Source organism: Micropterus salmoides, unplaced genomic scaffold (genome assembly GCF_014851395.1).
Source record: "Micropterus salmoides isolate LMB-PRFRI ecotype aquatic unplaced genomic scaffold, ASM1485139v1 Ms_hic_scaffold_2, whole genome shotgun sequence".
Classification (NCBI taxonomy): domain Eukaryota; kingdom Metazoa; phylum Chordata; class Actinopteri; order Centrarchiformes; family Centrarchidae; genus Micropterus; species Micropterus salmoides.
The window spans coordinates 53,704,755-53,728,195 of record NW_024041150.1 but is presented as its reverse complement, the minus strand read 5'-3'; the positions used below and the strand labels follow the sequence as shown (position 1 = coordinate 53,728,195).

At 42.0% G+C, this 23,441-nt stretch overlaps 1 protein-coding gene across 1 annotated transcript in view; it reads left to right on the top strand.

The window, feature by feature from the left end:
- Positions 1 to 9,446: 9,446 nt before the first annotated feature.
- Positions 9,447 to 23,441, top strand: part of LOC119912640 — a 33,463-nt gene continuing 19,468 nt past the window's right edge. The window contains exon 1 of the mRNA XM_038731924.1: positions 9,447 to 9,604. Coding sequence (XP_038587852.1) covers positions 9,568 to 9,604 — 37 coding nt within the window. The 5' untranslated portion in view covers positions 9,447 to 9,567. The remainder of the gene's footprint in view (positions 9,605 to 23,441) is intronic.

Below are 23,441 nucleotides of genomic sequence, written 5' to 3'. Positions count from 1 at the left end.
ACATTTAAAAACACCAGTTGATCCTTAATCTGGTATTTATTATTTGGTCATTAAATTCAAAGTAGTACTAACTGACCATTTTATTAAAGGTGTATAGGAACTTGTCTGACAACTTTTAGTCCACTGAAATTACATGAAAAAAGATTACAGTTACTTAAAGGGATACTTTGCAATTGTAATCCAATACACCTTTTGTTAAATTCAGCTTTGGGTCTGTAAACTGAGCCCAAACAAAGCTGCTGGGAGCGAGCAGCAGGTGGCGCTGGAAGCAGTGGGAGAGAGAGCGTAAACAAACAGCGGTACATTCGAACACGCTGGACTCATTACGAGACTCTGGCTGTGAAGATGGCTGAGAAACAGCCACAGAGGTAAAGGTCTGAGGAACTGTGAAACAAGTTATAAGACCAGGCGAGGGGAAGACCTGTGTCAACATCTGTGAGGGGTTTCAATGCTGGATAAATCTAGGAGATTAGAAAGGAATGAAAACCGAATCTGTCTGTTGTCATGTTTGTGATGATCCCAGCTGGTTAGCTTCGTTTGCTTAGCTGCAGCAGTCAGCGTGTGTGGTAGAGGAGGAACAACGTTAGACGCGCGTGTGAACGGGTGTCCCGGTGAACAGAGAGAAACACCTTGTTCAGCAGTAAATGAACAGTAGAAGTTACTGAGGCCGGTGAACAAAGACTGCAGGTTAGTCCCAAAGTTAGAACTGACCTGGAGATAAACAGTCGCTCCTGTGCTTCCCAACTCTTATCAGTCACTGTATTTTTGTATAAAACTATTTCTAATAACTCTGGTGTTTTAGATGCTGCGTTAATGTGCTTACATGACGTTTATCTGATGTTTGCTCCCATTATTGTAACTACTGAAGTTACTCACGATATTCCTACTGATAAATAAACTAGACTCTGCGTGTTAGAAAAGTATTTTGCTTCAGTATATATTTAAATATTGACAGGCTTGTTGTGACCTCATGAAATCTTCTGGGAAACAGTGGCTCTCCATGTATATTACAATTATTATTTATATTATAATATTAAACTGTATGTCTTAAATGTTTTAACCTTAACACTGTTTCATCTTTCTTCTCCTAGTTCTTTCCAGCAGCACCTGGTCTCATGTGGGGCCTAGGACCTGGTCTCATGTGGGGCCTAGGACCTGGTCTCATGTGGGGCCTAGGACCTGGTCTCATGTAGGGCCTAGGACCTGGTCTCATGTGGGGCCTAGGACCTGGTCTCATGTGGGGCCTAGGACCTGGTCTGCTTCTGACAGTGGAAGAATGCTATGACTATTTTGAACATTAACATGTCTTTCTTTGCCTGCTTTCTGCCATCATTCTCACCCTGTAGGAGGTCGAATGAGTTTCCATTCAAGGAAACCTCACTCACCCTCCCTATAATATATAACAAACTGTTTAGTTGAATGTAATTGGTTGCCATACATATTTGCACCATTGACCAAACTTATTTCTTGACTTAAACTGAGCAGCTTTAGTAATTGATTGATATTGAGTTGTTGGGAATGTTTATATGAATGTGTCTTAACACAGCAGTACATTTGGACGTGCGTAATTATGACCAATTAAGTAAATGTACTCTGCTTTGTGGGACCTGGCCTCCTTCCCTCCAAAATTAAAATTAACACAAAAATTCATTAATTCAAAGGGCTTCACTGGCATGAAGGTTTTTAAAGCAGTCACTTCTTGGACAGCTCTCTCTCTAATATCAGTTAATATTAAAACAACAAAATTAAACACAAAAACTGAATAATGCTGCCTCCCACACTGCGCAGAATGATATGTAACTCAAGTGTCACAGTGGAAACCAGAACTGTGATATTATATTATGTGAAAGCTGCAGCATGTGGTCGCTGCTGCTGTCTGAAACCGTTCAAAGCGGCTGAGCGCGCGGAGCACGTGACGGCGTGGCGGCGAGATCAAAGTGTGTCTCTTATTTAACGGCTCCGGTTAGCAGTCAGGATCCCGGATCCACGTCCGCGACATCTGGGACTATCGCCAGTTAATTCAGGCTCCGCTCTCCCTCCAGAGTCCAGGCTGGATCAAAACAATCAAATCACCGCGAGACCTGCAGGGTTCCGCTTCAGCTGCCGCAGAGCTCGGCCCGACACCGGGTCCGGTTCGGTCCAGAAGCCCGTGTACTCACCCCAGTGCTGACTTCCTGGCTGGTCCGGTCCGGGTCCAGGTCGTTTCTGTCCGGAGCTGCTCGATGCTGCATCTTGTCGGCACCACGCACTGAAGTGAGCACGGAGCATGCGCAGTTCTTCTTCAGACCAGACGCATCTACGCCGTCTCGCTGCTTGTTCACTGCTCACTGATGACATGTTTGTGTCCTCTTCTATAATCCAGTATCCAGATTCAGACTTTTAGTAATGAACTGAATTCACTGTTTCCTCTACATTCACCTTTCCATCAGGATGTTAACCAATCAGAGCCAGCCCCCTCCTCAGCCCACAGAGCCCAGTCTGACAGAACTCCTGCATTTAAAAGGGACCCTTTCTTTCTCTGGACTGAATAACATGTCCTCCCCTTCCTTTCATCCTCCCATCACTTTAAGTCACATTTATTTTACTGCCCTGTTTATTATTTCTGTGTAATCCAGTGACCCAGACTGTGAATTAATTTGCACTCCTGCACCTCCTCCTTGCCTCCTCATCTGCCTCCTCATTCCACACCCATGTGTGCTGAAGCCATAGAAAGCCCTGCTCATACCCATACCCTTGTGAAATCTACACAACACCTGCAGCACAAGTGGATCAGGCCTGGCCTTGGATTCAGTTTCTTTAATTGTGATTAGAGTTGCTGCTGAGTCACTAAATAAAACTGCATGCTCCTGTTTATCTTCAACCCACCTTAATGTCCACATAACAGCAACCAGCTCTGCTCTGAACACTGATGTGTGATCTTTGACCCATCAGTATAAGTAGGTGGCCTCCCCATGTTTGGTGCTGCAGGACCTTCACTGCAGCCTCTGACATCTTTCCGGAGGCATTAGAAACCAAACATCAAAGATCAGATGTGTTGAATCCAGTTTATTTTAAAGGTGTGTTTCAGCTGAAGTTAGCTGGATAAGCCGCTGATGTGTCTCTGTGGTCCAGCGCCTGTTCTGGTCCTTCTTCTGAAAACAACAAGAGATGCATCAGGTGCTGCGAGGAGACGAGTTATGGATCATTTTGAGAAGCATGAATATTCTCTGAGGAGGAAAACTGTAAATACAACCTCCAATGTATAGAAAGCGTTTCTCCACTCAGCATCATGAAAACGGATCTAAAGCTGTGAGACTGATGGATTCAGCAGGCAGAAACACTTTGGTTACAGCGCCCCCATGTGGCAGAGTGGGGCCATATTTTCTCCATGTGTGATGACTGAGGAGAGAGTGAAGTCTGATGTGTCTAAGATTTATCACTCCATGGTAAATGAGGAGACGTCAACAACAACAAGTCAAACAGAACAACAACAGGAGTTTGGTCCTTCAGCTTTAAACCTGTGCTTTTATTTCATCTTCCCGTCGACCGGGACGCTTTTGTCCGCTCTGCTTTGACTGGTTATAAAACAGGAAGTATAAATTAACAGCTTTTTAGCCAACTTCATTCCAGCTCATCAGCACAAGTTTTACTCTTCTTTTTGGTCAGCAGAGCTCATTTACATGAAACTCCAGCTGGTGTTTGAGCAGAATCAGCAGAATGAGGAGTTCTTCTGGATCATCACAGACTGGTATATGTCAGATATTAACCAGGATGTTCCCAAGTCACAGCTGACTGAAGCTCTTTTACTCACTGAACACAGAGAACAGTTTGAACTCTGTCTCCATGAGCTGTCGGCCTGTTGGGTTAAATAATAATAATAATGTCTTTTGGCTGAGAACGTCCTGCTGTTCTGGTTTTCTGTTGGCTTCTGGCACACAGCCACACACTGTTAGAGAACCTGTTGGTTTTATTGTCTTTATTAATCTGAGGGCTCCTGCCTGAACACCAGGGAGCGGCTCTGTCCTACACTCTAAAAAGTAATTCAGGGGACCTGTTACCACCGCTTGATTAATTGCATGGCTGCAAGATAAAAATTCTAATTTATTGATTTATATAAACTTTCTAAGTTGCAAACTTGTGGTTAAATAATAATGTTGGTAATTACATAAACTTAAGTTTGCTGGTAATTTTAACTCAAATTTCATTGTTGATGGGTTTACAACAAAATTCAAGTTCCAGCAACTTAATAAAATTGGCTTTATAACTTAATTTTTCTCCACCTTGACTTCAGAATTCCCAAGTTCCCTCACCTACCCACGTCTACACACTTAACATGCTTGGACAAATTCAGACAGTAAGACTGTGTATTGTGGACTAGACCGAAGAAGCTTGATAAAAGGACATTTTATGGTGAGTAAAATTTAAATTTAAATTTTTATTTATATTTAACCACTTTCCAAAACTGTGGATAGTTCTGTGAGAGAGATAAAAGTAGTAGTGGCAGAGTTAGGGTTGGGCTGATAGACAATGCCATCGTCCATTGGCAACAGACATCACGATGTTGAGCCGGCATCGTGATTGTAAAACCCCCACCTAAAAGACTGAGAACTCGTCTTTTTTCTGTATATTTCCTCCCGCGATTAATGATGCAGCCTGTCAAACAACTGAAACCAACATCTGCACCCTGTGTGTTCACTGCTGCTTTACTTGGTCCGTACATAAAATATCCACCGTGACTTGTGACTTAAGTTAATAGTCTACATTTTTTTTTACAGAGTGAAGTCTGTGCGAGAACACATCCACATAATTTGTGTAATGCTAAGCACCTTTCTTGCGCTTGTAGCGCCCGCTAGGGACATATGTACATCAAACTGTCCAGGTATATCCGGGGCACCTATCTGAACATATCCTGTCAGTTTTGTGATGATTGGACCTACGGTTGCTGATTTGTGGTCATTTATGTCCAGAGCCACGCCCCTTTCAAAGTTCATTGGTCCATATCTTTAAAAGTAATTGAGATATCGACATGCTTTAAACAAATTTTAATAGGCTTGATCCAATGATGATTCACTGAAAATTCGGTGGCAAGACAACAAACAATAATAATAATAATAACTAAAACACACAAACATAGAAGGGTTCTACCGCTACGCGGTGTGAAGCGGTATGGAGCAAAATTAAATTTTACAATGTTTTTTAGCTTAAATCCTGCATTCATGATTATGTAATTAAGGAAATATTACATAAAATGACTTTTAAATAAGAAAAATATGGTTGGAGCAACTTAATTTTTGAGTATTCAACTTAAACACTTGTCTTTAAGCTATCAACAATTAAATAAGTTGTAATAGAAATTGTCTTTGATTGTAGAGGAAAAACTCCCTGTTTGGAGCTTTGACACAAGATGTACAGTATATTTTTATGCTCAGCTACTCAAGCACTAACTAAAAAGTACAAAATGATAGCTGAAAGTCTTTTTTTTTTAAAGCAAATACACTTTTTGTATCAACAAAGGATCACATCATCACAGTCCTAGCAAGCTTGCTGGTGTCACAGTTAGACTGCAGGTCGTGAAACAGCACCTCTTATTTCAGTCATGAGTTTGAATCCTGCAGCAGTGATAATTGGTTTCAACTTTAAACACCTGTATGGTGTTTGAACTTAATGGTAACAAAAAACTAAAGATGTCCTCTAACTTAAAACACCAAAATGCTGGCTGAAAAGCTTTTTTTAAGCAAATGCACTTTACCATCAACGAATGATCAAACTCTGGCTTTATCAGATGTCTCCCTCTATAGCTTGCTTGATTAGAGTGCTGGTTTCCCAAGCATCTTTTTTCATTCAGACCCACGTTCGAATCCCACCTCACATCTTTCTCACAAGATCAGTCGCTTTCTGTGTCTTCATGTCATTTTGCAATACAGAACTACACATCACAGAAAAGATTAGCACAATCAAAACAGTGCTCTGCCACGCATTTGTGGTCATAGAGTGTTCTCTATTGGTGCTTTGAAGCATAACATACATTCAGTTCCCACGCCATAAGCCAAATGACTTACAATTTCTCACACAGGTGCAAGTCAATGTGCTCTATTAAAAAGCCTCTAGGACCATGAAGGTCCGCCCATAAAATTCTTCTGCCATTATGGATTTTTTTGAAAAACACATTTTTGACATCTCCTCCTAGACCGTTGCTCCGATTGCCACCAAATTTTCAGTGAATCATCATTGAATCAAGCCTATTAAAAGTTGTATAAAGCACGTCGATATCTCAATTACTTGGACATAAATGAACACAAATCAGCAACCGTAGGGCCAATCTTTACAAAATTCACAGGACAGATTCAGATAGGTGCCCCAGATACACCTGGACAGTTTGATGTACATACGTCACTAGGGGGTGCTACAAGCGCAAGACAGGTGCTTAGCATTACACAAATTACACTATAAATCACATTAATTCTACAATCATCACGAAACTCTCAGGATATGTCCTCATTAGTAACTGAAACATGACCTGAAAGTTAACACCTAGGGGTGCTAATAAGGCTGCAAATGACAAATTGTTTGTCCAATCAACGCAAAACTTGCAGGACATTTCTACATAAGGACCTCACATGTACACTGCAAGTCTTCTTCAAATCGACCACTAGGGGGTGCTTTAAATGCACAATAACTGGATGTGAAATTATGCAAATAAAGCTATTTATCTGAAAATCGTTGTCCAGTCGTTACCAAACTTGCAGGTTTTGTTTCATAACAATATTTAACCACGTGTGTGAAATTATTTTGATGGCGATATTGCGAAAAAAGGTTTGAACTTGATTTAGAGTGTACTTCATTAATACACTTCTAATAGATCAGACACAATCATCTGGGACTTCTGGTTTCATGGGCCCCGGCCCGTCTCAGGTGTAAACAGGTGGCCCTTGAAGCAGAACAGGTTGAGAGCCTCAGCCCAAAAGCACAGCTGCTCTTCCCGGGTCCACATTCAAAGACGCACATCCTACAATATTCTGTTCCATGGTGTTCATGGTCCATTTCCTTTTCAAATGTATTTAGACAATAACAGCTTTCATTACTGCTGTTAACTCAGTGTTTTCCATTCAGCTCCAAGTGTGTTGATGTGAAACAGGATGAGTTGTTAGTTCAACAACATCTTCACAACCATGAAGGAAGAGCTTCATCTGAGACCTGCTGAATAGTTATTAGATAGATTTCAGATACTGCAGGAAGCTTTCAGCTGGGACACAATAAGAATCTCTGTCAGCTGTTTGTGTCTCTGACATTAAAATGTTTTCTTGAAATGAATGAAAGTGAACAGAAAAAGCTTGTGTTTCCTGACGGCTTCAGTCATTTAAAGATTGATAAAGAAGTTTAGTTCTTGTGCAGATAATCAACAGGACTGAAGGTTCAGCTTTCTGTCTGTCAGTCTGAGACAGAAACTGGACCAACAGCTCTGACAAACATGAGGAAGCTGAAGCTCCTCCTCTTTCCTCAGAAGAGATCTGTGGCGATCTGGACTCATTCCAGAGAGCTGCTTTAACAAAGTCTGAACCTGAACTCTGAGCTGATAAACTCACAGTTTCACTTCACAACAGCTGATCACAATCACTTCATCCACTCTGAGGATGAGAGTAAGAAACCATCATCAGTGGAGCTGCGACACAAAGATTCCCCAAAGGACAGAGCCTCAGTTTCAGTCCATTTAAGTGCTGGAAATAGGTGGCCGGATCCGGCATTCTTTTGTGTCCTGAACAATCTGTTAAAGTCCCCCTCCAGGATGGAGAGAGGTGTCATGGTGGGCGTGGAACTCATCAGACCAACAAAATACTGCACAATGACAACCCACAATCCCTTGTGTTTCCCTAGTGCGGGAGTCCTTAAGGACAAAAACACAAACGGTGACCAGACAACTACACTCACTCACCACTTTATTAGGTACACCTGTTTAATTGCTTGTTAACACAAATAGCTAATCAGCCAATCACATGGAAGCAGCTCAATGCATTTAGGCATGTAGACGTGGTCAAGACAACTTGCTGAAGTTCAAACTGAGCATCTGAATGGGGAAGAAAGGGCATTTATGTGACTTTGAACGTGGCATGGTTGTTGGTGCCAGACTGGCTGGTCTGAGTTTTTCAGCAACTGCTGATCTACTGGGATTTTCATGAACAACCATCCCTAGTGTTTACAGAGAATGGTCCAACAAAGAGAAAACATCCAGTGAGAGGCAGTTGTGTGGATGAAAATGCGTTGTTGATGTCAGCAGTCAATGGGCAGACTGGTTCGAGATGACAGAAAGGCAGCACTAACTCAAATAACCACTCGTTACAACAAGGTATGCAGAATAACATCTCTGAACACACAACACACCAAACCTTGAACCAGATGGGCTACAGCAGTAGCCACTCTTGTCAGCTAAAAACAGGAAACTGAGGCTACAATTCACACAGGCTCACCAAAACGGGACAATAGAAGAAGAAAAACATTGCCTGGTCTGATGAGTCTCGATTTCCGCTGTGACATTCAGCTGGTAGGATCAGAATTTGGCCTAAACATGACAGCATAATTGCGCTCAAGATAGACAGGTTTTATTGAGGAAAAAAGGGGTTGAGGGACTGCTAAGAGAGACAGACAGACAAACAGGATTAGTGACTGAGGAAAAACCAACGACAGGGAAACAGATCATGCAGGTTAAATGAGGGCTCGAAGGATCAAGAGTCACCGCGTTAGGAGCAACGACGATCAAGCAAGAATGCTGTGTGGAGAACCGGAGATGAAATACAGGCAGGGATGAGGTTGAATACTGGCAGGTGTGGCAGGCTGACGAGGTGGCTGATGAGGTGCAGGTCGTTGGCTGGGCTCAGGAGCAGAGGGAGAGAGAGATAGAGAGAGATAGAGATCACACACTCAGCATCGTTTAAACACGATAGCCTACCTGAGTATTTTTCCTGACCATGTCCTTCCCTTTATGACCAGAGTGTACCATTTTCAGATGGCTACTTCCAGCAGGATAATGCGCCATTCACAAAGCTCAAATCATCTCAAACTGGTTTCTTGAACATGACAATAAGTCCACTGAACTCCAACGGCCTCCACAGTCACCAGATCTCAATCCAATAGAGCGCCTTTGGGATATGAGAAATGTTTCCAACACCTTGTTGAAGGTATACCACGAATAATTCAGGCAGTTCTGAAGGCAAAAGGGGGTCCAACCCAGTACTAGCAAGGTGTACCTAATAAAGTGGCCAGTGAGTGTAGCTTGGTGCAATATTTTTGTTGGCTAACAGCAGCATGCTAGCTGCTAGCTGGTGTGTTAGCAGTTAGCTCAGCAGCCACACCTGTCTGTCACAATAATGTTTGTGTGAAAGCTGCTCAGCCTGTTTCTTCACATTCCAACAGCTGCTTCAGTGGAAACAGTTTAAAGTGAAACTCCAGTTTTCTGCTCACAGAGTCAGCAGATTATCAGGAGGAGGAAAGGGACAGCTGGCTGTGAACTGATGTCCTCACTGTGTTTCTGAAGACTTCCTTTAGTGAGAAGCAGATTAAAGAGGACTAGTTGCTTGTTGGAGTTTCTACAGGAAGATGAAGATGTTTGTGGTGTTTGTGATCCTCGTGCACGGTAAGATAACCTTCCTCCCTCTGATCTGATCATCACCTCAGTCCGTCACCTCTTAAATCTGGATTTTATCTTATCTTCTGTTTCAGCTCCATGACTGTTGCTGTGTCCCAATTGGGATACTTTTCTTTAGTACACTTAGATGTAGTACACTGAGTACAATATGTACTTACTTGTGTAGTGCGTGAATATGAACAGGGTAGTGTTGTCTCAAATCAAACATTCTTTGACATTTTGCACATTATTGTGCTTTACCGGTAATGAGGATTGCATCATTTGACTGCTTCTTCTCCTCTTCCTTCTTCTTCTTTGTAATGTAGAATTAGAACCATTAATGGTACCAAATCATTACAGACATAGGACAAGGAAGAACAGTCTTCTTTGCATTTTTGGTGGATTGCAGTCTCAAATGCTGTCTTCTTTCCTATTGATATTTGACCTAGATCCAATAGCCCATAATGGGATTAGGGTTTTAAATGGAGGCATAAGCGACTCCCCCTCACAACACACCCCCTGGTCCTCAAGCCACAGCCGGACCCTTCACGTCTTCATAACTGTAAAAACAATATAATTGATCGAGACTTAAACTAAACAAAAGCAACTCTTAACAAATAGGTCTTTTGAACAACACATTCTTACTTCCAGCTCTTCACATATGAACACTTGGTCAAGATCCCTTAGTGCCGCTTTGTAACACCCGAGGTACCCTTTAGCGTCATTTTTATATATGTAGGGCTCCGTGGTCAAGTCCAGTGAAGTTAGCAATAAAACTAATGTAAAAATTTTAGGAGTCAAATCACTGAACCTGCAATTTTTACAAGGTGTGTGGCTGTGTGGCCATGTGGTGGCTGTGGCTCAGGAGGTAGAGCGGGTTGGCCGTTAATCGGAAGGTCGGCGGTTCAATCCCTGGCTCCCCCTGGTTGCGTGTCGAAGTGTCCTTGGGCAAGATACTGAACCCTGATTTGCCCCTGGCGGCTGTTCCGCCAGTGTATGAGTGTGTATGACTGGTGACATACACATGCGCATGTAAAAGCGCTTTGAGTGGTCGAAAAGACTAGAAAGGTGCTATACAAGTACGGAGCATTTACACGTGCTGTAACCACTACACACGCTTGGACCACTTCTCTTTTCCCTTTATCTCCTCCCCCTTGGATGCATAATTAGAAAGCATGGCATCTCCTACTCCTCTATGCGGATGACTCAATGTATCTGCATCAAAAGAGGTGAAAACTCCCTCGTACCTCTACTAGAGTGTTTAAAAGATATTAAGGCTACAAAGATATTATAATTGTGTTTGGACCCAGTCGTGCCGGTCATATCCTTTCTGTTGACCTGGGCTACCTGCAACAATATTTGAAACCCGTAGTGACAAATCTGGGAGTGAAAATAGACAATGGTTTTAAAATTGATAAACAGATATATAATGTTAAATCCAGTTTTTATCACCTGAGGCTTTTATCTAAAATCAAACCTGTTTTATCTCGTAAGCACTTTGAACATGAACATGTGATTCATGCTTTTATCTCAACTCGTCTGGACTACTGTAATGCACTTTACATCACGCTTACAGTTAGTACAAAACTCAGCCGCTCGTCTTTTAATTGGAATTCGCAAGCATGAACACATTACACCAGTGCTGGCCTCCACTGGCTCCCGGTCCATTTTAGAATACATTTTAAGATCTTATTGTTTGTTTTTAAATCACTGAACGGGTTGGCACCTCACTACATCTCAGACCTCTTACAAGTCTACACCCCAAACTTCGGCTGGTCGCTCCAAAAACCAGGTTAAAAACCAGTGGCGATCGTGCTTTTTCAGCAGCAGCCCCTAAACTGTGGAATGAGCTACCTCCACAGGTCAAATTGGCCCCGACCCTCGAATGTTTTAAATCCTGTCTTAAAATCCACTTGTATTTCCTGGCTTTTAACCCAGCATGAGAGCTGTTTCGTCTTGTTATTTTATGTGTTTTTATGTGTTTTATATGTTTCGATGTGTTTTATATGAGTTTTAATGTTTTATTTCTTGTTCAGCACTTTGTAAAACTTTGTTTTTTAAATGTGCTATATAAATAAAATGGATTGGATTGGACATAGCGGAGTTGCCAAACATCTTTGCACTACCTTTTAAAGCTCTTTTTTAAAGCATGCCCTCCTCTCTTGGCTTTTATTCTTACTGGAGTCAGCAGTTTTCCTGTCATCTGCCCAATTTATTTGCCCACCTCACTCTCTAGTCAAAGATGAAAACCAGTGTTAATGTTTAACTCTGATGAGAGGATGAAGCAAATAACAGTATTGTTAGGTTAATTTGCAGCTGAAGTGCATCTCTCTCTGTATGTCCGACTGACCCATTCTCTTGGTCTTCTGTGTTATGGCACAATGTTTATTTAGAACTCTGGACTAATGCAAGATGCAATGGATTGACAATAAATATTAAAATGTTGTATAGCGGGGTAGACTGGGCAATATAAAGGGACATCTCAGTGAACTTCCATGTTGTAAGTTACTATTTTATTGCCAATTGCTGATAAGCTGATTGTTTCACGAATGTAACCAACATATTTCTGTCCACGTAGAAAAGCCAGAGCGCTAGAGAATAACGTTACATGAAATTACTATCCAATTACATTTTTATTCACCAGGGCAGTAAAATTTGAAGCATGCTGATCTGAGCTGTAGCCTACAGTTTTATAACCAATTAATCAGCTGATTGTCTCATGAACGTAAACGGCACATTTATGTTGACAGCAAAGCCAAAACACTCACTGAAGAACAGTGTTGAAATTACAATCCAACTATATTTTTCACAACATTGACAAGGCCTATGGGTATTACCCTATTAGGTATAACTGAGGACTGTTTAAGCTGGTGTCGAAGAGATTCGCCTGGCTTCTCACTGTCTTCTTCCGAACGCCTACCCTGCTTACTCTGAAATGGCACCTGACTGAATAGCCCTAGAGCCAGATACCACCCCATCCATGCCCGTTAACGACAGCTCTCTTCTCATTGATCAGTGCACTTGGTATAGTTTCTAGAATTATGTTTAGTGGCCAGGAAAATAGGCCCCAAGGATAAGTTAATTTTGTTGGCTAGAGCAACCTATAAGAACCTTAAAGATGTTAAACACACTTTACCTAATGAATTACTACCTTAGTGAAGAAATAAATTCAATGTCTACGACTTGTACTTTAAATGCAGTGATTATATATTTATTTCATTGCAAAATTAAGCAAGGGCAAGCATACAACTTAAAAAATACATGCAAAAAAATAAAAATATAAATATAAATAAATAAAACCTAAATAAACTGATAAAATTTCTATAATTCAAAACCTGATTGTGATATTTTTATGTGTTCTTTTTGGAGAGAAAGGAAGGGGAATGAGTTGTCCTGCAGTGAAATCCATCCTCTGCTGCTGGGGTGTTGGTTGAAACCTGAGGCTTTGTCCAAAGCCCTCAAATTGTCTTCAGAAGTCTTCAGTCTTCGTTGCAGTTTGAGTGAGAGAAAATCTTCAAAGTCCGATGATTCTTCAGTTGGTTTGGATGTTGTGGTTACACTCTGTGGCTCGATCTCTTGAAGTCCCCTGAAGAAATCTCTGAAGTGTTCTCTAGTTGTTTGCTGTTCAAATCCCAGTCTCTTGTCTTGGGCTCTTGGTCCAGTGCGGTGATGGTCTTGCTCTGAGTCCGATGCCTCTGAGGTCTGCCAAGGAATAACCCCGATCTCTCTCTGACTCCTCTTTATATATCCTACTCTGTAGCTGAGTTTCTTTGTGAAATCAGCCACCACCCCTTTCCCTGTCTACGTGACTACTGTCACATAGCTTGTTCATCCTTAAATTCAGTTGGCCATTTCATTTCCCCTTGCTGACCCTTCTCTCCCAATGACTATGAATGATCATAGTCATGATGTCTTCACCCAAACTTGTGTGGGTTTTCTGTAAACACCAATCTGCAGGCTCCTGTCCTCTTCAATGTGTACAGCGCAGTCCAGGAAGGCCAAACTGTTGTTGTGAACATCTTCTCGTGTGAACCTGATGTTACTGTCCACAGAGTTGATGTGTTCTGTGAAGGCTTGCACTTCCTGGCTTTTGATTTTGACCCAGGTGTCGTCCACATATCTGTACCAGTGGCTCGGTGCTATTCCTCTGAAGGAGTTGAGGGCTTTATTCTCCACTTCTTCCATGTAGATGTTGGCCACAATCGGGGATACCGGTGAGCCCATGGCACAGCCATGCTTCTGTCTGTAGAATCCACCGTTGTACTGGAAATAGGTGGTGTTTAGACAGAGGTCGAGTAATTTGCAGCTGAGGCTAGTTCTGTTGTCCAGGGTGTTGTCTTGTGTTAGCCGTTTCCTAACGGTTTCTACTGCCTCTATGGTGGGGATGCAGGTGAACAAAGAAGTCACGTCATAGGATACCATGGTTTCATCTGGATCCAGTTTTAGTCCTCGAACTTTGTTTACAAAGTCAATAGAGTTTTGGATGTGGTGAGGCGTGTTTCCCACCAATAGAGCTAAGATGGTGGAAATGTGTTTGGCAATGTTGTAGGTGACCGAGTTAATGCTGCTGATAATCGGCCCTTCTTTGTGTATCTTGGGTAGTCCATAAATGCATGGAATGGCTTCTCGAGGATACAAACGGTAATATTGTTCACCGGGTGATGGTGTTGTCCTTCTGTAACTGTTGTAGACATTCTATGGCCTTTTTCTTGTATCCGCTGGTTGGGTCTCGTCTCAGTGTCTCATACGTGTTTGTGTCCATTAGTAGTGTGTTGACTTTGTTCTGGTAGTCAGCTGTGTTAAGTACTACCGTGCATCTTCCTTTGTCCGCAGGTAGGATAGTGATGTTTTGATCCTTGCTCAGGGATGTCACAGCCTTCCTTTCTTGGATGGTGAGGTTGGAAGGGGGGGGGCCTTCGCATTAGAAAGGGCTGCAGATACCTTTAGTCTGAGCTGTTCCGCTTCTGTTTCTGTTAATTTGTTTTTCCTAATGGCCGATTCTGTGGCTGTGATGAGGTCTACTATCGGTAGTTGCTGTGGTGTAATGGCAAAGTTTAATCCTTTGGCCAGAACGTCTTTCTCTGGTTGGGTGAGTTCCCTATCTGACAAGTTTTTCACCCATCTGTTGTCTGTTTCAAGTGTTGTGGGGTTATTGTCCTTTGGATAAGGGACGAAACGTCTTCCAGTAGCTTCAACCAAGTCCAGTTGCCCTTCATTTTAACCTTCGTTGGATAACTATGACCTGGATGACTGAGAATCTTCATAGACATCTTACTTTAACCATATTATGTATTTTACAATCGGAAGATCAATTCAATTTATTAATCTTCAATATCAATGAGATATCCTGATTTTCGGTCATCATATCATGTTTAATGCCAAATATCTTTCTTTTAATCATTATTCAATATATTGCTTATAGCATTGTTAAGCTCTGTGTTTTGCAGATGGATAGATGTTGCACTTCCATTTTCTCACTCACTGTTGTTACTAAAGGGAGAAAGGCTCCAGTTTTCTTCTTTGCGACTTGATAGCAAGAGCATTGGGATCTCAACTTATTTGACAAGTTGCACTAACTTAATTACCTGTCCAGCAGAAAACAAACAACTTCAGCTCTGCTTTGAAAACATCTGTCCCACATCAGAGCCTTCCATCTGGGTCTGCTGTACCAACTCATCTGACTCGTGTTTTCGTGTGGTCGAGGATGGAGGGATGAAGTAGGTTGTTTAGGGTTTGGTGGCCGGAGCGGCTAGGAACCCAGAGGGTCGAGACTCAGGGTGGGGGCTCGTGAGAATCACGGACTGAACGGAAATTGGTTTGAAGAACGTCGGTATGGTTGTTTCGGACGTAGCTATGGTAGGCATGGGAAGAGCGACAGCCGAGATTTTGACAATGTGGTCTAGCAGCCCGATACGGAATGAGTGACCGGAGTACGGGTCCGAAGATCTTGAATTATATATAGGATAGGCAGAGATTGTAACCAGAAGCGTGAGACGGCTCTGCCTGATTCAGTGGTGAAAGCGGATGTTGCAGAGTAGCCTGGTGATGTATTATGTGGTTTACGTGGGTCTGGATGGGTTCGAAGGGGCTCAGCGAGCGTTTAAGCAGAAGAGGATAACTGAATGAGAGAGGCCGAGATGGTCCATTTTGTTAATTTTAGGTTGAATCTGAGAGTGATTGAGAGTGGAAGGGAACTGTTGGAGGCTTGCGTGCCTGGTATGATTGGAAGGGCATGAGGCGATGGTGAATGTCGAGCATCTTATGAAGCCAAGAAAGCGAGAAGGAATGTAGCTTCGAGGGTCGAAAAGGGTTTAGAATAGGTTTGTCCTGCTTATGTATACGTGGATGACGGAGGTTCTGATTGAGAAAGTGTGGGCTGATAGGTGATGAAGCTGGATGAGGACACGATGTCGATGGAAGGAATGGCAGGCTGAACAAGCTGCGGAATGTTCTTGATCTACCCCACACTAAGTAAAACGATGGGAGGGTATGAGAGCGAGACTACTGGTGATTGATGTTGTGGTGCGGAGACCAGGTGGAGAGCTAGGGTTCGAGTGACGATCATGGTCAAAACTGAGGGGATACGGATCTAAGTCTGGTGCAGAGGATTTGAATTTCTGGAAAGAGAACGAGACGCAGTTGATGGATCGGTGTTGAGCTGAGATTAAGGTCATTACGTGGGTGAACTTTGTGGTGTCAAGTGGTTGGGAGTGAGCCTGGTTATGATGTTGATGGCAGTGTGGTTGTCCATGTGTACCAGAATGGCTTGGACCTCGTGTCCCCAAAGAATGGCAGCGGTGATAATCGGGTGCGGTTTGTAAGGGTGGATGTGACTGTCACATCTTAGGTCGCTGAAACTGGTGAGGGATTCTGCATCGATGTAATGTGATGTCTTCGGGTTTTTCGTAGAGAAAGATGCCTTCCCAAGAAGAAAGGAAGTTGCGTCGCAATCTCGCTCGTTTTACCAGTGCCGTTGGGTACCATGTGATCATGGACGACCTGCCCTGCGGTGGATAGTAGCGGTAAGTGGGAAAGAAAGGATTGACCTTGGATGATGCGGATGGGGGAGTTTAGGTGTCAAATAAAGAGAGAGAAATAGGTGCTTGGCACAACGGTAGAGGAGATAGTTTGGAATGTACAAAGAAATGTGTCCTTGGGAAGGAGGCTTGAAAGGGAGTAGATTAAATATCTTTGGACTGCTCTAGCGCCCAACATTGGGCTGACTAAGTAAAAGATCATTCCGAGAAGTGCTCAAGAAAGAATCCGGGTGTCTGGGCAAAGCCTGGGAAGTGCTGGTAATGGCAGATAGGGCCAGATGTGCGTTGGCCGGCAAGAAGGTTGAGGTTGGTGTCATGTGGGTGGGTTGCATGGTGCTTGGAATATGGGACTGAGGATGGGGCTATTGGTGCTCGGCATAGTGGTGCCGGGGGGGAAGGGAGATGAGTCTATGCCATAGTAAGGCCTGGTGGTGATGCTGAGGCTGGTGCGGTGGATTGGGAAAGGGGAGAATGCCTATACATGGGGTCCGGAGTTTTCCACTACGATTAAATTGCTGGAGGTGGAAGGCGGCAAGCAGCCTAGGAAGAAAAAGGACGTAATATGTGAACCCGGTGCCACTGAACCGCGGAGCCAATCCAATGATGGAGTTTCCTGGGAAGTGATGAAAGGACAGCATTGTGTGGGATAAGTGGTGGCGTAGACCCCCTCCTCTGTTCAATGACGGCTTCTCAATATGGGTGTAAATGGCTTCCCTGACACCTCTTTCAAACCATCCATCGTCTAAAATGTGCACCTGGTGATTCTCAAACAAGTGTCCTTTATCCTTCAGATGTAAATAAACTGCTTCTTGACCTGAGGAGTTAGCCCTACTGTGTTGAGCTGTGTGTTTGTGTTTGTGTAGTGGTTGTTTAGCTTCCCCAATATACAGGTCTGTGCATTCCTCACTGCACTAGATCACATACACTAGATTGCTTTTCTTGTGTTTGGGTGTGCGGTCTTTGGGGTGTACCAGTATCTGTCTGTCCACAAGCAGGTCCTTGTCAGAGGACCTCAGGGACAGTGCATCCTGGGATGGCCAGTGCACTGCTTCCCAGAAGCAACACACACTGGGAATCGCGAGGTCCCCTGACAGCTAAACCTGCCTATGACAGTACTATGGGTGAGGTAATAAAAGTGAAACACAGCTACACGCACCACAAGCGGAAAAACAAAAAACAGAATAATAACTCGGATTCAAAATCAAATACAAATACAATGCAAAACATCTTGAGTAACGCAGGATATTGGCACAAAGCTACAACAATGGTACAGAATACTACAAGCTTGAACACTAAACCACAAGACACAGGAGTATAAAACACATTACTGAATAGATAGATATACTTTATTGAATAAATTAAATTGCAAGTGAAGCAAATCAGTCCAATTTGAGACCTCCGCCCCGAGGTGCTCTCTGCTTGTTGCCACTGGTCATACTGGTGCAGTCCTGATAATAATAGCATAATAGGCTATAGCCTATGGCCTACGCGTGTAAAGAAATATAATTATCTGCAATATTTTTTAAATAAACTTTCAGTTTAACGGTGACTGAACAGCTGCAAACATGCCAATTTACTGCACGGCGGCAGCATAATAATAAACCAGCTTTCTTAGCTTGTGCTGCAGTCAAAACACTTCAAAAGTGTAGAGGTGCTGCTGGAGTTTTCTTCCTCAGGTCTATTAGGCTTTTTAGCCTGTGATGGAATTATGAAGATATCCAAAATGCGCTTTTGTGCCATGGTCTAACTTCTTCTAACTTCAGTGACTAAACTTCAGCGTCAGCTTTAAATAATGCTAATTAGCAACAACTGTATGTGGATAGACAACACATTTGCATCCATGTGGTCATGGTGTCCCACCTCCAGAAGTCGTTTTGCTGATTGGATTACAATCTGTCCTCAATGAGTCTCGGGTGCATTTACACCTGTAAGCCTACTCATGTGTGGACTCAAGTGCTATCCGATCACAATCTGATCACCCAAAATACATTTTAATGGCCTCTATGTTCCCCGATTCGGAATATGCAAAGTCATTCACCTGTGGTGGTAAAACTGCCAAATATGGCATTGCATTGTTCATTAAGAGATCAAACGCACATCTCTCTTATATCAAAGAAATTGTTTCAAAATTTGAAGTCTTAAATTTATATTTGTTGAGGTCTGAAAAAACCTTAAAAAGCATTAAATTTGACTTTTCAAATGGTGCAAGAACCCTGATCCAGGCAAAGCGCCTCTTCAACCCCTGTTCTTGGTAGGACACAGATGTGGACAGCAATGAAAGGGAGCGTTAGCAACAAACCTACCCAACAACCAAGTGTGCAACAGGAGAACAGATTTTCACCACTATTGCAGGACCTTGGATCACTGTCTGATGACCTGAAAAACATCCCATCCTCACACAGAAGGGTAAGGACTAGAGTAAATCAGAAAGTGAAAGGCTGCAGGGAACAAGAAGACATAACACAACATGCCAGAGACCTTGAAGGAGAACCGCCACAGCTCCCACCGGAAGAGAGCTCTGATCATGGGAGACATCAGAGCCAAGAGAAAGAGTCTCCACCTCCCTTACTGAAAACCAACAGCAAGGATTCACCATCTTTAACCCCCCAATCCCACATCTAGGTCACCCTAATCTCCAGACACCCTTTCTCTCTCCTCATTGCACATGCATTTATCTCCAGTCGACTCGACTACTGTAACAGGGCTCCCTAAAACAGCTGCAGCTGATTCAGAACGCTGCTGCTCGAGTCCTCACTAAGACCAAAAAGGGGGATCTCATCAGTCCAGTTCTGAGGTCTGTACACTAGCTTCCTGTCTGTCAAATAACTGATTTCAAAATCCTTTTCTTATTAAAGCACTGAATGGTTTAGGGCCAAAATACATCTTCTGCTTCATTATGAACCATCCAGACCTCTCAGGTTGTCAGGGACAGGTCAAAACTAAACATGGAGAAGCAGCATTCAGTTTTTATGCTCCACATATTTCAAACAAACTCCCACGAAACTGCAGGTCTGCTGAAACTGTTAAATCAAGACTGAAGACTTTTCTTTTTACCACTACCTTTAACTGAATCAAACTTAAAGCTGTAGATTGATAACTTTCACTGAACTGTAACTTTAACTGTCCTCTTTTCCTTTTTCTTTGTTTTAAGATTTTCATTGAACACTATTTAAAAAGCTTAGAGTGGTCTTTTGATTGTACCATCTCACACGGCCGATCCTCAGTTAACAGGGCCGAGTAGAATTACAAGGGTTAGAGTCCCTGTTTTCTCCACAGTTGACTTGTTAACAGGGCCTGCTGTCAACACTTTTTACCAGAGTTTGTAGCCTGGACAATCTAGATTTACAGTGACGACTGTATCAAAGGAAAGGTTAGAGTCCCCTTAGGATTAAAGTCCTATCAACTGCTTTTACCAGAGTTTGTACACACTCAGAAAAAGAAGTATGGGTGTGTACTTAAAAGGGTATAAATACTTGTCACTGTGCAGGTACCCTTTTGAGAGACAACTGTGTACCCTTAAGTGCCAGTACATTTTTGTACCTTATGAAATTGGTAATTTTGTGTACCCTGCAAGACATAAACATACCTTTTAAACTATAATAATTAAATTATAGTACAATAATGGGTACTAATATGTCCTAATAAGGGTACCACCCCAACGACAAGCTATTATATTATTATAAATATATATATATATATATATATATATATATATTCCAGATGAACATGACATGCATTTGTGGTAATACAAAGAAAATTCCTTGCAAATATAGTTTCACAAAAAGGGTGAAACTACACCTACTCTGAAACTACACGACGCATTGAACAAAAGATACTTTGATTTGTCCCCCATCTGCATGTACACCATGCATCAAAAAAAAGTCATAGCATATTCAGACAAATTCAAAATAACAATATATTTAGGCGCAGCATCGTTAGACAGAAATACCTCAATGAATCAAACAATCTACCATCAACTAAATGTGTGTCTAGAGCCTGATGGTGGAACTCATTTCCTGGATTTAGCAGAATCCTATCGTTGACAAAATTTTCCCACACAACACCCCAAAAGTCTCAATGTTCAGAATGTAATTAATTTTCAAGAATAAAAAGAAATGGCTTCAGTGTGTACATGACCAACAACAAAAACATCCTCAAGGGCATATTTTACACCATTACCAGATAGACGACACAGGCTGAAGCACTTTATCCTATAACTGCACATCTTTAAAATACTAGGTGGTGTGTGTGTGTATGTTCAACTAGTTATTCAAAAGGTTCTTCAGTTACTTTTTTTTCAGCAATTAGAAATATTGTCTTGTAAATTATATATCTAAATATTGTGTATTCAATAAATATGCCGAAAAGAATGATATTTGGAAAAAGCCGACTGGCAATTACTTATCCCAGAGTTTACACTGAAATGGGGTTCATGGGCAAGTCCAATGTGCTGAATCAGTTTCCTTAGAGCAAAGGTCCTCTTTGAACATTTCAAACACTAATGCAGTCCAAAGCATAATCAGTAAAGAAGGTTAACCCCTCGAGTTACAGTTACCAGCAGGGGTTTGTCTCTATCCTCCATAATGTTTGTGATGTGCCTTTGGAGAAAGTTCTTTGTGTCTTTTGAAAGTATGCCGGATATGTCATGTTGAAGACAAAGCAGAAGGCTGTGATAAAGGCCTCATCCACTAAAATGCAGGAACAAACTTAAATTCCATTCACTTTGACAACACTCTACACTGTAGAGGACAATTTTCCAGTCGTGGTCTTTGAGTTGAACGGTAGGATGGAAGTTAGTGAATCATTCTACCTAAGAGAAAAATAACATTTTAGCATACATAACAAGATGGATCCGATAAGGTAAGGATAGAAATCCAAAATAATATTCCTAGGTAAAAAAGATGTTAGCATTTTAAGGGTGCCTTGCTCACTTGACTGACATGTTCATAAATTTGCAAATGCACGGAATAAACGACACAATGTCAGTGTAACACAAACAATTTCACATTCAGGTTTTACATTGAAATAGACATTCAGTTAGTAGAATAGTATCAAATTACAACACTTTGCACCCATAACTGAAAGCTAACAGTCCATAGACAGTCACTGCACATGATGTCTGACATTGGCTGCAATGTTAAATGTAAATGCTCCGTACTTGTATAGCGCCTTTCTAGTCTTTTCGACCACTCAAAGCGCTTTTACACTACATCAAAAAAAAACTGACATTCACACACACACACACTGTTCAGTATCTTGCCAAGGACACTTCGACATGCAGCCCAGGATTGAACCTCCAACCTTCTAATTAACTGCCAACCCGCTCTACCTCCTGAGCCACAGCCGACACAATTCATGTGAAGGAGATAGCTGGGCCTCATCTAGCTAGGCGGTATCAATGGTGGTTTTTTCAAGGAACCACATCGCTTCATTGCAAGGTTGCAACACACACGTCTGCCGTGTATTAAGCATGCAGTAGAAAGTTATATGAGCCTTCACAATCGGATTTAGCAATAAGGAGTTACTCGTGAGTTTAGCCCACAATCACTATATTATCATGCACCTTAGAGACTTTGCTGTGGGTTGGGTGTATTCAGAAGAAATTACCAGAGTGATTTTTATTTTTTGTGACTTTAATTTCAGGGAATTTACGAGTTTTGTTCATGTAAATTTAATTATTTACTTATTTTTTTCTCTGATTATTAACCCCCACTCTGGATCCATTTTTTTGACACATGAAATAGTCAATCTAAATATGTGAAAACACTGAGGATTCAATTATAGCTACAGATGGGCTACATCTCAGAAACTGTCCTGTTACTTAATTAACATCTCCTTCCTTACTAGTGGCTACCTCGATAAGCCAGTTATCTCGCTTCGTAGCACAGGGCACAGAACCACAGAACAGACAACAAAATAGGCACAGGTAATAAACTAACATCTCTTTTATTCCTTTTCTTCTAAAGTTCCATCGCCGTTTGATTCGGTCATGTTCCTTCGAGGAGCTCATCAACTTCTTTCTGTAGGATGAACACCTGGGTTTCCAGAACAATCTTCTCCTTACATTCCTTCACCCCTTCAGAGTTGAAGTTGATTGACTTTGTGAGATTAGCAATCATTACTGCGTTCTGAGTTAACTTTGTGTCAAGCAGCGTCTTCTTGGTTACAAATCTTGAGTGAAGTGCTTGAATTGCTTCTAACACATCGGTAGTGGTTGGATTTTGTTTGATCATTTTTATGGAATGAGCTCCTTTAGATGGAGTTAGTGGTGGGGAGTCACTTATCTTGTCAATGCCTTGTTTCTCTCCACCACTGGGCATAGTCTCCATGTGCCACCTGTATTCCTGGTCCTGATAAGACATAGTTTGGAGGTTCTTTGCATCACCTTTCCGCATTTTGGAGGTTTATATGTAGCTTCTTTAGTTCTTTTGGCATGGTTAGACAATCAGTTATAACTACTTAGCAGGGGTAAAGTAACCGAAAAACTCACTTTGACTACATACAGCTGCTTTGTTGGCAATCTTGCAAAGCCCCCCCCAGTTTACTGCCAAAAACAAAAACAAATACCCAGACCCAGACTGTCAAGCTTATTGTTTATCATTGTATTCCCATAAAATCTGATGTTTAAATTCACATTTTGCTTGTTGAATAGTGATGTTACTGTCTAAATGATCTAAATGATCTAAATGATCTAAACCAGTAAAGGTCGCAACAGAAGCGGTACAGTGGCTGGACGGTGTGGTTTTGATCGTTCAAACATCATCTGGAGAGCTGTTAATCTGAATACTGTCTCTTTGAAGTTTTACCAA